This window comes from Martes martes (genome assembly GCF_963455335.1).
Source record: "Martes martes genome assembly, chromosome: 1".
Lineage (NCBI taxonomy): Eukaryota > Metazoa > Chordata > Mammalia > Carnivora > Mustelidae > Martes > Martes martes.
Genome location: NC_137888.1, coordinates 58835568 through 58853770, shown reverse-complemented (window position 1 = coordinate 58853770; position 18203 = coordinate 58835568). Strand labels below are relative to the sequence as shown.

At 36.4% G+C, this 18203-nt stretch overlaps 1 protein-coding gene across 2 annotated transcripts in view; it reads left to right on the top strand.

Moving 5' to 3' along the window:
* Positions 1-16863, top strand: part of CD200R1 (CD200 receptor 1) — a 45174-nt gene extending 28311 nt beyond the window's left edge. Inside the window, exons 6-8 of one of the 2 annotated variants that reach the window (XM_080818402.1) lie at positions 749-869; positions 1411-1456; positions 16807-16863. In XM_080818402.1, the coding sequence (XP_080674528.1) occupies positions 749-869; positions 1411-1456; positions 16807-16818 (179 nt within the window). In that variant the 3' untranslated portion in view covers positions 16819-16863. Of the gene's footprint in view, positions 1-748; positions 870-1410; positions 1457-2132; positions 3178-16806 lie in introns of those variants that run through there. The other variant, XM_080818401.1, reaches the window with a different exon arrangement.
* The last annotated feature ends 1340 nt before the right edge of the window (positions 16864-18203 follow it).

Genomic DNA, 18203 nt, shown 5'->3' with positions numbered 1-18203 from the left:
GCTTGTGTGTGTGTGTGTATGTGACTTTAGTTTTTAGAGCAGTTTTAGGTTCAGAGCAGAGAGTTCCCATATTTCCATTGCCCCAACAGACACACGGTCTTCCCCTCTCTCTACATCAACCATGTCACACTTGTACATTTGTGAGAATCGATGAACCTACATTAACACAATATTATCACTCGAATTTTATAGTTTACATTATGGTTCACTCTAGGCGTACATTCTATGAGTTTTAGCAAATGTGGAACTAGTATCTCTCCACCATTGTAGTTTCATACAGAGCAGTTTCACTGTCCCAAAAGTTCTCTGTTCTCCACTTACTCATACCTCCCTCCACCCCAACCTCTAGCAACCCCTGATCTTTATACTATCTCCATAGTTTTGTCTTTTCCAAAATGTCATATGCTTGTAATCATACAGAATGTAGCAGTGTCAGATTGGTTTCTTTTACTGAGTGCTATGCATTTAAATTTCCTCCATGTCTTTTTTTTTAATTTAATTTTATTTTTTCAGTGTTCTAAGATTCATTGTTTATGCACCACACACAGTGGTCCATGTAATACGTGCCCTCCTTAATACCCACCACCAGGTTTTCCCAACCCCCCGCTCTCCTCCCCTTCAAAACCCTCAGTTTGTTCCTTCATGTCTTTTCATGGCTTGATAGCTCATTTCTTTATAGTGCTAAATAATATTTCATTGTCTGGATGCTCCACAGATAAACCATATGCTTTTGTGTCTATGTTTACAGGTGGCCAGTTACCACTAAACTCAACTACTTTTTATATAACCTCCTTTTTTTGGTTTGCCTTGGTTTTGGTTGCCTTGGTCATTGTGGGATCCATTTGGCTTTGGAAAACCCGTTGTTGCAGGTATTGAGTAATGCTTTTTCTTCAGCTTTATTGGGCTAGAAGGGATAAGGTATATGGAATTGATGGGGTAAAATTAATATGTTAACATTAACTTTCCCATAATCAAGAAGCGTGTCCTAAAGGTGTTATGTTTGGACTACTACTCTAAATGACAAGAGGGAGTTTACTTGGTTACTTAGGTATGCAAGCAGAGTGAATTAAACTGTTTAAGGCAATATCTTGGTAGAGACAGATGTTAATTCTCTATTTGGGTAAAGAATTACAATAATTCATTTTATGTAACAAAAAGGGTGTGTCACATTTATCCCATATATCAGGATTCTTTTGCATAAGTTCACTCCTCTTCCCATATGAGAATTATCTCATTTAGGTGTATTAGCTACCAGTAGCATTCTTATTTCTGGTAATTCCTTTCTATATTATTATAACTTCTATAAAAAAAATGAACCACACTTGTCAATAGTATACTGTTTTGTTTTCCCATTTTTAATTAAATAACGATGTTTTCTGAATTCACTCCAGCTTATTTTTATTTTTGCAGAAAATGCAAATTAAAAAAAACAGAAGCTACTTCAGTTGTTGAGGAGGTAAGATAATATTAAAAAAGTATTTTTGCAAATTTTAAGCTTCAATGTCAAAATATAGCCAATTTGTAATTTGCCTCAATATTAGTATTTTAATTAAAAAGCAAAAATTCTAATTTTATAATGCTAATACTCAGGTGTGCTTATTTTGTCAATTATCTATCTTATACTATTCATACACATTCTGAACAACATTTTCATTTCAAGAACTGTATCCTATATAGCACATAATATTTGCCAAATTTTGATTCTAATGTTTGGAGAAACTGAATTGGTCTTTCCTCCCTCATAAAACTCTCTAATTCTTGACTTCTCTTTCTCCATACCATCATCATTTCCTTCTTAATTGGTCTTAAATCTTTCCTGCTCCATAATCTCATAACCAGTAGCTTGCCAAGTCTTTGACCCTCTCCTTTGAAATACCTCTCATGTTACTTCATTCTTTTCTATTCCTACCATCACACAACATTACCATCTCACACTGAGACTTAAATAATCAATAATTTTTTTGGCTAAATAATAGAAAACAGTCCTTCTTTTATATCCATATAAGCCCAGAGACACAAATATAAGCACTCTTGTAGATTACTGAATCTGGGGGCACCTGTGAGCAAAACATAGGTGTAGTTGATGATTTCAGGCTTTTTTGAGTTGCTTTTGACTTTGAGTTCTTTCTTAGGAAGAAATGCAGCCTTATGCCAGCTACACAGAGAAGAACAATCCACTCTATGATACTGTGAGCAAGTGAAGTGTTCTCAAGTGTTACAAAGTAAAATTGATAGACTGTATCTCCATACTTCATAAGTTACTGGATTCTAGCTGCAGAAAAAATGAATAAATATAGGGCAAAGCTACTATTTTGATTCTCTTAGAGCTCTAGTCTATGGAAAATCTATCTTGGAATTAGCTTTTCAAGGATTCTGAGAAGATTTTTAGAGAGTTTGCCTACATATTCTTATGTAATTGAAATTTTAGGATATTAGCTGCTATTAGCTAGTTCTCTGAAGAACTAATATTATTACAAAGAAAGCAAATGCTCATGATAAAATATTCAAATTGTTTAGTATAATAGATAATGAAAACTGAGTTTCCTCTAGAAAGAACTCTGTAGAAGGAACAATCAACATATTTTATGTATTATTCCAGAAAATTTTATGTACATACATCTGTACACTAGAGGTATGGGTATATATTCATAGACATATTTACACATATACACATATCCTTGCTAAGACACAAATGGGAACATATCATGATGCTCTTCTGCACTTATAGAAAGCTAATAATATGATAGGTCTTGGAGATATTTTATATCAAAGAAGCAGAGCTACCTCATTCTTTTTAATGGTTATAAAATTCCATTGTATGGTTATGTCATAATTTAATTAACTTCAGTCCTAGTGATAGACATTTAGATTCCTTTAAGTTTTATTTGTTTGTTTCAGTATTATAAACAATACCACATAGAATGTTTCTTGTAGAAAGATCTCTTTGTATTTGTTTAAGTATATTTATAGAATAAATATAGTGGAATTTCAGGTCAAAAGGGTTTGTGCATTTTTTTTTATTGAATTGATATGTCAAATTGTATCAATTTACATTCCCTTCAAATGAGTTTGAATGTGCCTTTCCATATACTGTTATTTTAGTATCTACAAATTCCCACTTCTTGTTTTTAATCAGTTAACTAATGTAATATAAGATTATAATAAAAATTACACTGTTTGACAAAACTGGATTTATGTTTTTCTGTCATGAAAGAAAGCAGGAATAAGATAGAGGGAACACATGTGAGGAATTACTTTCTGAACTCATATCTCAATAGAGATTGATGGCTAATGCCTAATAGTTTTTAAAGATGAGGAAATTGAAATTGTGTATTTTCATGATGTACATTTTATTGTGAGGTGTTTAGCAAATAACCAATATTCATGGAGTATATAAGCAGCTAAATATGCATTACGAAGAACTTGAATATCCATAGAATTCGGTCTCTGTGCTAAGAGAATGGCCAAGGGATGACATGACCCTTGCCTTCAATTTTTCTGTGGAATACAGTATTAACAATGTGGTGGTGGGTATTAAGGAGGGCATGTATTACATGGAGCACTGGGTGTGGTGCATAAACAATGAATCTTGGAACACTGAAAAAAGAAAAGAAAAGAAAAGAAAAAAGAAAAAAAAGTACATATTGTTTTTAAGTTTATGAAAGATATATTTTATTTATAAAAATTTACAAAAAGAGGGAGGAGTCAAGATGGCAGAGAAGTAGCAGGCTGAGACTACATCAGGTAGCAGATCAGCTAGATAGCTTATCTAACCATTGCAAACACCTACAAATCCAATGGGAAATCAAAGAGAAGAAGAGCAGCAATTCTAGAAACAGAAAATCGACCACTTTCTGAAAGGTAGGACTGGCGGAGAAGTGAATCCAAAGCGACGGGAAGACGGACCGCAGGGGTAGGGGCCAGCTCCCGGCAAGCGGCAGAGCAATGGAGCACAAAATCAGGACTTTTAAAAGTCAGCTCCACTGAGGGACATCACTCCAGAGGCTAAACCGGGGGGAAGCCCACGCAGGGTCAGTGTAACCCCAAGTCCTGCGGGGTCACAGAAGGACCGGGGGTGTCTGAGTGTCACAGAGCTCGCAGGTATTAAAGCAGGGAAGCCAGCTACAATGACAAAGCCAAGAAGTGAGCTCTCAACTCGGGGTTACCTTGAACTGGGCACAGGCTGGGTGAGCTCAGAGTGCGGCCAGAAGCCAGGGAGATGGAGTGACTGAGCACTTTTCTCCAAGCGTGCGGCTGGAGGTCAGGGAGACGGAAGAGACTGAGTGCTTTTCTCCAAGCGCGACCAGAGTCCAGGGAGGCAGAAGCGACTGAGCACTTTTCTCTAAGCACGACCAGAGGCCAGGGAGATGGGAGCGATTGGGCACTTTTCTCTGAGGGCACACTGAGGAGCGGGACCCCGAGCTCTCGGCTCCTCTGGGCCGGAGATTGGGAGGCTGCCATTTTTTTTTAAAAGATTATATTTATTTATTTGACAGAGAGATAGAGAGTACAAGTAGACAGAGTGGCAGGAAGAAGGAGAGGGAGAAGCAGGTTCTCACCGAGCAGGGAGCCCGATGCGGGGCTTGATCCCAGGACCTTGAGACCATGACCTGAGCTAAAGGCAGCCATGCAACTGACTGAGCCACCCAGGTGCCCCAGAGGAGGCCACCATTTTCATTCCCATCCTCTGGAACTCTACAGAAAGCGTTCAGGGAACAAAAGCTCCCAAAAGCAAACCGAAGCAGATTACTTAGCCTGGCCCCTGATGGGGGGGGGGGCAATTCCGCCTCCAGCAAAGACACTTGAGAACCACTACAACAGGCCCCTCCCCCAGAAGATCAACAAGAAACCCAGCCAAGACCAACTTCACTTACCAAGGAGAACAGCGGAATTCCAGAGGAGGAGAAAGCAAATCTTATCTGGACAAAATGACAAGGCGGAAAAACTCACCACAAAAAAAAAAAAAAGAACAAGAGGCAGTACTGAAGGCTGGGGACCTAATCAACATGGACATTGGTAATATGACAGATCTAGAGTTCAGAATGACGATTCTCAAGGTTCTAGCCAGGTTTGAAAAAGGAATAGAAGATATTAGAGAAACCCTCTCTGGAGAGATAAAAGCCCTTTCTGGAGAAATAAAAGAACTAAAGTCTAACCAAGTTGAAATTAAAAAAAAGCTATTAATGAGGTGCAATAAAAAGAAGCTCTTCCTGCTAGGATAAATGAGGCAGAAGAAAGAATTTGTGACATAGAAGACCAAATGACAGAGAATAAAGAAGCTGAGCAAAAGAGAGACAAACAAATACTGGACCATGAGGAGAGAATTTGAGAGATAAGTGACACCATAAGACTACACAACATTAGAATAATTGGGATTCTGGAAGAAGAAGAAAGAGAGAGGGGAGCAGAAGGTATATTGAAGAGAATTATTGTAGAGAATTTCCCTAACATGGCAAAGGGAACAAACATCAAAATCCAGGAGATGCAAAGAATGCCCCTCAAAATCAATAAAAATAAGTCCCCACCCCATCACCTGATAGTAACATGTACAAGTCTTAGCGACAAAGACAAAATCCTGAAAGCAGCCCGGGAAAAGAAGTCTGTAACATACAAGGATAAAAATATTAGATTGGCAGTGGACTTATCCACAGAGACCTGGCAGGCCAGAACTGGTATGATATATTCAGAGCACTAAATGAGAAAAACATGCAGCCAAGAATACTATATCCAGCTGGGGTATCATTGAAAATGGAGAGATAAAAAGCTTCCAGGACAAACAAAAACTGAAAGAATTTGCAAACACCAAACCAGCTCTACAGGAAATATCGAAAGGGGTCCTCTAAGCAAAGAGAGACCCTAAAAGGAGTAGATCAGAAAGAAACAGAGACAATATACAGTAACAGTCACCTTACAGGCAATACAATGGCACTAAATTCATATCTCTCAATAGTTACCCTGAATGTTAATGGGCTAGATGCCCCAATCAAAAGACACAGGGTATCAGAATGGATTAAAAAACAAAACCCATCAATATGCTGCCTACAAGAAACTCATTTTAGACCCGAAGACACTCTAGATTTAAAGTGAGGGGGTGGAAAACAATGTACCATGCTAATGGACATCAGAAGAAAGCTGGGGTGGCAATCCTTATATCAGATCAATTAGATTTTAAGCCAAAGACTATAATAAGAGATGAGAAAGGATAGTATATCATACTCAAAGGGTCTGTCCAACAAGAAGACCTAACAATCTTAAATATCTATGCCCCTAACATGGGAGCAGCCAACTATATAAACTAATTAATAACAAAATCAAAGAAATACATCGACAATAATACATTAATAGTAGTGAACTTTAACACTCCCCTCACTGAAATGGACAGATCATCTAAGCAAAAGATCAACAAGGAAATAAAGGCTTTAAATGACACACTGGACCAGACGGACATCACAGATATATTCAGAACATTCCATCCCAAAATAACAGAATACACATTCTTCTCTAGCACACATAGAACATTCTCCAGAATAGATCACATCCTGGGTCATAGATCAGGTCTCAACCGGTATCAAAAGATTGGGATCATTCCCTGCATATTTTCAGACCACGATGCTCTGAAGCTAGAACTCAATCACAAGAGGGAATTTGGAAAGAATGCAAATACATGGAGACTAAAGAGCACCCTTCTAAAGAATGAATGGGTCAACCAGGAAATTAAAGAAGAATTGAAAAAATTCATGGAAACAAATGATAATGAAAACACAATGGTTCAAAATCTGTGGGACACAACAAAGGCAGTCCTGAGAGGAAAATATATAGCGGTGCAAGCCTTTCTCAAGAAACAAGAAAGGTCTCAAATACACAACCTAATCCTACACTTAAAGGAGCTGGAGAAAGAACAACAAAGAAAGCCTAAACCCAGCAGGAGAAGAAAAATCATAAAGATCAGAGCAGAAATCAATGAAATAGAAACCAAACCAAACCAAAACAAAACAATAGAACAAATCAACAAAACTAGGAGCTGGTTCTTTGAAAGAATTAATAAGATTGACAAATCCCTGGCCAGACTTATCAAAAACAAAAGAGAAAGGACTCAAATAAATAAAATCATGAATGAAAGAGGAGAGATCACAACCAACACCAAAGAAATACGAACAATTATAAGAACACACTATGAGCAACTCTATGCCAACAAATTCGACAATCTGGAAGAAATGGATACATTTCTAGAGACACACAAACTACCACAACTGAACCAGGAAGAAATAGAAAACTTGAACAGACCCATAACCAGTAAGAAGATTGAAACAGTCATCAAAAATCTCCAAACAAACAAAAGTCCAGGGCCAGACGGCTTCCCAGGGGAATTCTACCAAATATTTAAAGAAGAACTAATTCCTATTCTCCTGAAACTGTTCCAAAAAATAGAAATGGAAGGAGAACTTCCAAACTCATTTTATGAGGCCAGCATCACCTTGATCCCCAAACCAGACAAGGATCCCATCAAGAAAGAGAATTACAGACCAATATCCTTGATGAACACAGATGCGAAAATTCTCACCAAAATACTGATCAATAGGATCCAACAGTACATTAAAAGGATTATTCACCACAACCAAGTGGGATTTATTCCAGGGCTGCAAGTTTGGTTCAACATCCACAAATCAATCAATGTGGTACAATACATTAATAAAAGAAAGAGTAAGAACCATATGATACTCTCAATAGATGCTGAAAAAGCATTTGACAAAGTGCAGCATCCCTTCCTGATCAAAACTCTTCAAAGTGTAGGGATAGAGGGCACATACCTCAATATTATCAAAGCCATCTATGAAAAACCCACCGCAAATATCATTCTCAATGGAGAAAAACTGAGAGCTTTTCTGCTAAGGTCAGGAATATGGCAAGGATGTCCATTATCACCACTGCTATTGAACATATTCCTAGAAGTCCTAGCCTCAGCAATCAGACAACAAAAAGAAATTAAAGGCATCCAAATCAGCAAAGAAGAAGTCAAACTCTCACTCTTTGCAGATGATATGATACTATATGTGGAAAACACAAAAGACTCCACTCCAAAACTGCTAGAACTTGCACAGGAATTCAGTAAAGTGTCAGGATATAATGTCAATGCACAGAAATCAGTTGCATTTCTTTACACTAACAACAAGACAGAAGAAAGAGAAATTAAGGAGTCAATCCCATTTACAATTGCACCCAAAACCATAAGATACCTAGGAATAAACCTAACCAAGAATCTATACTCATATATAGAATCTATACTCATATATATATATATATATATATATATATATACAGAATCTATACTCAGAAAACTATAAAGTACTCATGAAAGAAATTGAGGAAGACACAAAGAAATGGAAAAATGTTCCATGCTCATGGATTGGAAGAACTAATATTGTGAAAATGTCTATTTTACCTAAAGCAATCTACACATTTAATGCAATCCCTATCAAAATCCCATCCATTTTTTTTCAAAGAAATAGAACAAACAATCCTAAAATTTATATGGAACCAGAAAGGACCTCAAATAGCCAACAGAATATTGAAAAAGAAAGCCAAAGTTGGTGGCATCACAATTCCAGACTTCAAGCTCTGTTACAAAGCTGTCATCATCAAGACAGTATGGTACTGGCGCAAAAACAGACACATAGATCAATGGAATAGAATAGAGAGCCCAGAAATAGATCCTCAACTCTATGGTCAACTAATCTTCAACAAAGCAGGAAGGAATGTCCAATGGAAAAAAGACAGCCTCTTCAACAAATGGTGTTGGGAAAATTGGACAGCCACATGCAGAAAAATGAAATTGGACTATTTCCTTACACCACACATGAAAATAGACTCAAAATGGATGAAGGACCTCAATGTGATAAAGGAATCTATCAAAATCCTTGAGGAGAACGCAGGCAGCAACCTCTTTGACCTCAACCACAGTAACTTCTTCCTAGGAACATCGCCAAAGGCAACAGAAGCAAGGGCAAAAATGAACTATTGGGATTTCATCAAGATCAAAAGCTTTTGCACAGCAAAGGAAACAGTTAACAAAACCAAAAGACAACTGACAGAATGGGAGAAGATATTTGGAAACGACATATCAGATAAAGGGCTAGTATCCAAAATCTATAAAGAGCTTAGCAAACTCAATACCCAACGAACAAATAATCCAGTCAAGAAATGGGCAGAGGACATGAACAGACATTTCTGCAAAGAAGACATCCAGATGGCCAACAGATACATGAAAAAGTGCTCCACATCACTCAGCATCAGGGAAATACAAATGAAAACCACAATGAGATACCACCTCACACCAGTCAGAATGGCTAAAATTAACAAGTCAAGAAATGACAGATGTTGGCGAGGATGCGAAGAGAGGGGAACCTTCCTACACTGTTGTTGGGAATGCAAGCTGGTGCAACCACTCTGGAGAACAGTGTGGACGTTCCTCAAAAAACTGAAAATAGAGCTACCCTATGACCCAGCAATTGCACTAATGAGTATATATTCTAAAGATAGAAACGTGGTGCTCTGAAGGGGCACGTGCACCCGAATGTTTATAGTAGCAATGTCCACAATAGCCAAACTTTGGAAAGAACCTAGATGTCCATCAACACATGAATGGATAAAGAAGAAGTGGTATATATATACAATGGAATACTATGCAGCCATCAAAAGACATGAAATCTTGCCATTTGCAATGATGTGGATGGAACTAGAGGATATTATGCTTAGCAAAATAAGTCAATCAGAGAAAGACAACTATCATATGATCTCCCTGATATGAGGAAGTGGAGATGCAATGTGGGGGGTTTGGGGGGTAGGAAAAGAATAAATAAACAAGATGGGATTGGGAGGGAGACAAACCATAAAAGACTCAATCTCAAAAAACAGACTGAGGGTTGCTGGGGGGAGGGGGGACAGGAGAGGGTGGTGGGGATATGGACATTGAGGAGGGTATGTGCTATGCTGAGTGCTGTGAAATGTGTAAACCTGGCGATTCACAGACCTGTACCCCTGGGGATAAAAATACATTATGTGTTTATTAAAAAAAATAAAGAAAAAAAAGAAAAATACTATAATTATGTCAGGATTATATAGAGATTAAATCTAAAAAAAAAATTACGAAAAAAAGTCTGGCTCTCCATAGCAGGAAAAATATTAAAAATTTTCATTATGGTAGAAATTAAAACAAGGGTTGCCTGGGTGGCTCAGTGGGTTAAGCCTCTGCCTTCGGCTCAGGTCATGGTCTCAGGGTCCTGGGATCGATCCCCGCATCGGGCTCTCTGCTCAGCAGGGAGCCTGCTTCCCCCCTCTGCCTGCCTCTCTGCCTACTTGTGATCTCTTTCAAATAAATAAATAAAATCTTAAAAAAAAAAGAAAGAAATTAAAACAAAATCCATTCATTCTTTCATTTTGCCGCATGAAACTTTTAAGACAGTTCTTTTGTTACTGTTTTCCTCCCTCAAGACATTTGGTTACACTAGGCTTTATCATTAAAAAGATTCTTAGTTTCTTTTTCTTTTCCTACCTTCCCCCAACCCCCCCGCATTGCATCTCCACTTCCTCATATCAAAGAGATCATATGATAGTTGTCTTTCTCCGATTGACTTATTTCGCTAAGCATGATACTCTCTAGTTCCATCCACGCCATCGCAAATGGCAAGATTTCATGTCTTTTGATGGACGCATAGTATTCCATTGTGTATATATACCACTTCTTCTTTATCCATTCATCTGTTGTTGGACATCTAGGCTCTTTCCACAGTTTGGCTATTGTGGACATTGCTGCTATAAACATTCGGGTGCACGTGCGCCTTCAGAGCACCACGTTTGTATCTTTAGGATATCTACCCAGTAGTGCGATTGCTGGGTCATAGGGTAGCTCTATTTTCAGTTTTTTGAGGAACCTCCACACTGTTTTCCAGAGTGGTTGCACCAGCTTGCATTCCCACCAGCAGTGTAGGAGGGTTCCCCTCTCTCCGCATCCTCACCAGCATCTGTCATTTCTTGACTTGTTAATTTTAGCCATTCTGACTGGTGTGAGGTGGTAACTCAATGTGGTTTTGATTTGTATTTCCCTGATGCCGAGTGACGTGGAGCATTTTTTCATGTGTCTGTTGGACATCTGGATGTCTTCTTTGCAGAAATGTCTGTTCATGTCCTCTGCCCATTTCTTGACTGGATTATTTGTTCGTTGGGTATTGAGTTTGCTAAGTTCTTTATAGATTTTGGATACTAGCCCTTTATCTGATATGTCGTTTCCAAATATCTTCTCCCATTCTGTCAGTTGTCTTTTGGTTTTGTTAACTGTTTCCTTTGCTGTGCAAAAGCTTTTGATCTTGATGAAATCCCAATAGTTCATTTTTGCCCTTGCTTCTGTTGCCTTTGGCGATGTTCCTAGGAAGAAGTTACTGTGGTTGAGGTCAAAGAGGTTGCTGCCTGCGTTCTCCTCAAGGATTTTGATAGATTCCTTTATCACATTGAGGTCCTTCATCCATTTTGAGTCTATTTTCATGTGTGGTGTAAGGAAATAGTCCAATTTCATTTTTCTGCATGTGGCTGTCCAATTTTCCCAACACCATTTGTTGAAGAGGCTGTCTTTTTTCCATTGGATATTCTTTCCTGCTTTGTCAAAGATTAGTTGACCATAGAGTTGAGGGTCTATTTCTGGGCTCTCTATTCTGTTCCGTTGATCTATATGTCTGTTTTTGCGCCAGTACCATACTGTCTTGATGATGACAGCTTTGTAACAGAGCTTGAAGTCTGGAATTGTGATGCCACCGACTTTGGCTTTCTTTTTCAATATTCCTTTGGCTATTCGAGGTCTTTTCTGGTTCCATATAAATTTTAGGATTGTTTGTTCTATTTCTTTAAAAAAAATGGATGGGATTTTGATAGGGATTGCATTAAATGTGTAGATTGCTTTAGGTAGAATAGACATTTTCACAATATTTGTTCTTCCAATCCATGAGCATGGGATATTTTTCCATTTCTTTGTGTCTTCCTCAATTTCTTTCATGAGTACTTTATAGTTTTCTGAGTATAGATTCTTTGCCTCTTTGGTTAGATTTATTCCTAGGTATCTTATGGTTTTGGGTGCGATTGTAAAGATGGGTTTGGGAGGGAGACAAACCATAAAAGACTCAATCTCAAAAAACAGACTGAGGGTTGCTGGGGGGAGGGGGGATGGGAAAGGGTGGTGGGGAAGTGGACATTGGGGAGGGTATGTGCTATGATGAGTGCTGTGAAATGTGTAAACCTGGCGATTTACAGACCTGTACCCCTGGGGATAAAAATACATTATATGTTTATTAAAATTTAAAAAAAAAAAGAAAAGAAAAAAAAAGATTCTTAGTTTCTTTTGGAGGTAAACTAATCTCATCACATTGAGCACATAATTTTGACCAAACCATTTTGACACCATTTAGGTATGCCCCCAAACCAGTCCATTAATTTTCCCCATATAAATATTACCAAGCAGTACACAATAGACATCAAACCCTGTCCTTGACCTTTTCTTAATTCTTCATCCATTCCTGGGTGAGATGCGGTTCACAAACAACTGGGTTCAAAGATATCTGCTTAAATATTACTGAAAAACAAAAAAGCAAAATTGTGTTTACACCTAAACTTGATAATATATGTCAAAACAGCCCTGTAGGGAATTAAAAAAAATATATAATTTCAAGCATATAATTTACTACATTTTGACCTTGTTTTATACGTGTGAATCATCAGCATAATCAAGATAATGAACTTATCCATCATCCCCATTTTCTTATTCTTCTTTATAATCCTACCCCAAAACTCTTGCTCTCCTTCCATCCCCAGGCAACCACTGATCTGCTTTCTATAACTATATCTCAGTTTGCATATTCTAGATATTTATATAAATGTGATTATACAATATGTACTCCCTTTTTTTTGGTGGTGGGGATTCCCGAGGGTTCACTGAGTATAATTACTTGAGATAAGTTCACACATTAATAGTTCATTCTTTTTATTGCTAAATAATATTTCTTTGTATGAATATACCAGTTTGTTTATCTGTTTACCTGTTGATGGACATTTGGGTTGTTTCCAATTTTATGCCTTTATAAATAAAGCTGTAAACATTCTTGTGCAAATATTTTTGTGGACCTGTGCTTCTATTTTCCTGGGTAAAAACCTGTGAAGGCTATAGCTGTATCACACGGTATGTAGTTGTCTAACTTTTAAAGAAATTGCAAAAGTGTTTTTTCTAAGTGGTCACACTATTTTACATTCCTCCCACCAATGTCTGAGATTTCCGTTCTCCTGCATTTTTATCAATATATGGTATGGTCAGTCTTTTTAATTTTAGATATCATGGTATATGTGTATTTTCTCTTATGGTTTTAAAAAAATTATTATTGAAGTATAGTTGGCATACAGTGTTATGTATTAATTCTCTCATCGTGATTTTAATATAATCTCCATAAAGACTGATGACTGTCTTATTATAAACTCACTTAACACTCATATATTTTCTTTGGTAAGTGCTGAAATGTTTTTCTCCTTTAGAAAAACTGGGTAGTCAATATAATTCGTAGGCTCTGATAACAAATATCTTTTAATCAGAAAAAAACGGGGTACAGTTTCTCTTTATTGAAAATTCTTTGTATATTCTGAATACAAGTTCTTTCTTTCTCTTTAAAGTGTTCAGTGTCTTTTGAAGAGATGTTTTTTGTTTTGGTTGTTTTGTTTTTAAAAGAGGACTTTTTTTATTTTGATGAATAATTTATTGACATTTTTCTTTTATGGATGATAATTTTGGTATTGCAACTAAGAAAATTTTTTGGTATCACAAAATCTTAGAGTGTTTTATTCTAGAAGTTTCATAGTTTAGGTTACACATTTAGGTCTAGAATCCCTTTTGATGGAATTTTGTATGACATATGACATTTATGTGACATATAGACTGAAGTTCTTTTTTTTTCTTTTATTTTTATTTTTTATTTTTTTTGCATTTTGATACTCATGTGCATATCCCAGCACCACTAAATTACCTTCTATCTTTGTTGAAACTAATTTGTGCCCATCTGTATGGGCCTACTTATGGGCGCTCTGTTCTGTTTTATTGAACTATTTGTCTATTGTTACACAAATATCATACTGTCTTGTAGCTTTATAAATCTTGAAGTCAGATAGTTTTAGCTCTCTGACTTTGTTCTCTTTCAAAGTATTTTTGGCTATCCTAGGTACCTTCCATTTCCATATGAATTTTAGACTCAGTTTATCAATTTCTGCAAAGAAGACTTTAAGGATTGTGACTTTATTATGTTGAAGTTTGTGTCAGTTTGAGGAGAACTGATATCTTAACAATAATAATTCTTCCAGTCCATGAGCATAGTAGATTTCCCATTTATTCAGGCCTTTTCCCATTTCTCTCTGCAGTGTTTTGTAATTTTTTTGTGTATAGTTTTTATACATCTTGTTCAGGCTTAACCCTAAGTACTATATTTCATACTTTTTAATGCTATTGCAAATGATATTATTTTTTAAATTTCAATTTCTATTTTTCCTTGATATTATATAAAAACTCACTTGAATTGATGGAGCACCTGGGTAGCTCTACCTTCAACTCTGTCTTCAGCTCAGGTCTTGATCTCAGGGTCCTGGGATTAAGTCCTGCATTGGCTCCCTGCTCGGCGAGGAGTCTGTTTCTCCCTCTCCCTTTGCCCATCCTTCCCTCGTTCTCTCTCTCTCTTTACCTCTCAAATAAATAAATAAAACTTTAAAAAAATTCACTTGAATTGTGTATGTTAACCTTATATATTCTGTAAATTTGATAAATGTACTTGGTGATTCTAATAATTTTTGATGTTTCTGTCAGATTTACTACATAGATGATCATGATGCATGTGAATGCAGACGATTTCATTTCTTCCTCTCCAATATGGATGGCTTTTTTTTGTTTTACTTAATAAATGACTGCTTCTCTACTCACAACATTTCTAATACGTGTGGATTTTCAACACCAAGCAATTCTCCAATTTTCTCTGGATACCAACTGGATGACCAATTTCATTCAATTTTGACCTGAATTACCCAGAATTAACTTAGACCCCATAGATTAAGGGATGAGTACCAAAGGACAGCCCTTACTTCAGAGGCCAATTATAAGTGGTGGGTCTCTACATTACTCACACTTTTCATTCAAGCTGGCTACAAATTGGGGGTTCCTATAAGACCTCTTTCCCCAGGTTTGATAATTTGCTATGATGTCTCACAGTACTCAAGGAAACACCCTTATTATTTCTGGTTTATTATACTGAACAGCCAGGTGAAGATGTATATAGACCAGGTGTGAATAGTTCCCAAGAATAGGAACTCTGTCCCCATGGAATTTGGAGTGTGCCACCTTCCTGGCACATGGATGTATACACCAAAGCAAAAGTCTTCTGAACCCCTTTGTTTAGGACTTTTATACAGGTTACATTGTGTAGGCATGATGACTAAATCATTGGTCCTGGAGATCATGGGGTAGGCCTGAAGTTTTCAACTCTGTAACCATGTGGTTTGTTCCTCTGGCAAGAAGTCCCCTTTCCTGAAGGTATTCAGAGGCTTATCAAGGTCACTCACTAGCATAAACCCAGGTGTGATTGAAAGGGGTTTGTTATGAATAATAAAGGACATTCCTCTCATCTCTATCACTCAGGAAATTACAAGAGTTTTAAGACCTGTGTGGGAACAATAAAATATGTATTTATTTTAACCCAAAATCAAGCTTACTTATTACACTGGCTAAATCCTTTAGTACAATGTTGATGAGAAGTAGTGAAAGTGGACATTCTTGTCTTATTCCTGGTCTTGGGGCGGAGCATGCAGACTTTCACTATGAAAGACAATGTTAGTTGCTGGGTTCTGTTTGTTTTCTTTGTTTAATTTTCAGATGCCCTTTATTGGGTAGAAGAGTGTTTCTTATAGTCCTCATTTCTCAAAGTTTTAAACAGGAACAGATCTTTGATATTGCAAGGTTTTTTTGTGCCAACTGAGATGATCAAAAATTTTTCTTTTTAGTTTTTAATATGGTAATATTGATTTTTGCAAAATATTAAATCAGCTGGCATTCTAGGTTTAATTCCACTTGGATATATGTATCATCCTTATTTTATATATTGTTATATTTTATTTGCTAAAATTTTCCTTTGAATTTTTGCATCTATGGTCACTTCTTATCTGTAGTTTTCCAGTAATATTTTCCCTTGTTTTATCTGGTGTCAACTTAATGCTGGCTTTATAGAAGGAGTTGTCACAAGGTTATGGACTGATGTTTGTGTCCCTTCAAAATTCAATCCAGTCCCCAATGTGATGTGTCAGGAGGCCACAGTTTTGGGTGATAATTTAGATAAGATTATGAGGGATCTATGATGGGATTAGTGTCCTTATAAAAAGAGGAAGAGAGGCAAGATCTTTCTCTCTACCACTAAGGACACAATGAAAAAGCAGATGTCTACAAGCCATAAAAAAGATCTAATCAGGAACCAAATTGGTCAGCACCTTGATCTCGGGCCTCCCAGCCTCTCCAACTGTAAGAAAAAAATGTCTGTTGCTTAAAGCCATCCAGTCTATGTTATTCTGTTATAATAGCCTGAGCTGACTGAGATAGAAAGTAATCCCTCCTTTTAGTTACTTTAGAAGAATTTGTGTATAACTGGGAATATCTTTTAAAATGGCTTAAGAGAGTCATGTGTACTTGGGATCTTCTTTTGTGAAGGTTTTAATTTCCATTTAGCTCAAAATACATCATAATTTTTTTTTTAGATTGCTTCTTGACCTGTGGATTATTTAAAAATGTGCTGTTCAATTTCCAAATATTTGAGGATTTTCCAGGTATCTTTCTATAATTGATTTCTAATTTCATTCCTTTGTGATCAGAGAACATATTTTGTATAGATGGGTTGAGATCTTTCAAATTTATTGAGACGTGGTATGTGATTGTGATAGAGTACTAATTTGGTAAATGTTCCATGTGTACTTGAAAATAGTGTGTTTTCTTCTATTTTTTGGAGTGTTCAACAAATGTCAATGGGTTGATAGTGTTGTTCAGATATTCTATGTATGTGTTGATTGTCTGTGTACTTCTGTTATTGAGGAGATCTAGTAAAATCTCTGATTATGATTGTAAATTTGTTTCATTTTCCTTGTAGTTCTATCTGATTTTGCTTCACACATTTTGAAGCTCTGGTATAAGGGTAAAAAGTTTTAGGAATGCTACACCCTCTTTATGAATTCACTCCTTTATCATTTTGAAATAAAGTTCTTATCTTTGGTAATATTTTTTTCTCTCAAATTTACCATGTTTTATATTCATACAGTCTCTCTAGATTTCTTTCAATTAGTGTTAATACCATGTATCTTTTTCCATTATGTTCCTGTTAAATTATTTATCTTTATATTTAAAGTATGTTTCTTTTTTTTTTAAAGATTTTATTTATTTATTTGACACACAGAGATCACAAGTAGGCAGAGAGGCAAATGGAGAGAGAGGAAGGGAAGCAGGCACCCTACTGAGCAGAGAGCCCAAAGTGGGGCTTGATCCCAGGACCCCGGGATTGAGACCTGAGCTGAAGGCAGAGGCTTTAACCCACTGAGCCACCCAGGTGCCCCTAAAGTATGTTTCTTATAAGTAACATATAATTGTATTGTCTTTTTTCTCCAGTTTGAACATCTTTTTTTTAAATTTCAGTTTGAGACCATTGACATTTGCTTATTGATATGCTTAGGTTGAAATCTACCAATATGCTATTTGTTTTCTACTTTTCTTCATATTTTATTTCTTCTATATTTCCCTTTTCCTCCTTTTACCACTTTGAGAATTTACTAATTTTTATGATACTATGTTATATCCCCATTAGTTACTACACTTTTTGTTGTTGTTATTCACGTGGTTGTTATAGGATCTATAGTATATCTCTTTAACTGATTGCATTCTACCTTCAAGTGATATTATGATGCTTCATATATAATATAATTGCAATAGTAAACTTGCAATAGTAAACTTCCATTTCTTCCTTCCAGCATTTGTGTTTTGTGTCATGCTATAACTTTACCTATGGTATTAATGTTATGTTACATAGTAAACATACCTAACTGAATTTAACTAACCTAATTTTGTGGATTAAACAGTTTTAAAATATTTCTTTATTTTAATTCTGTAT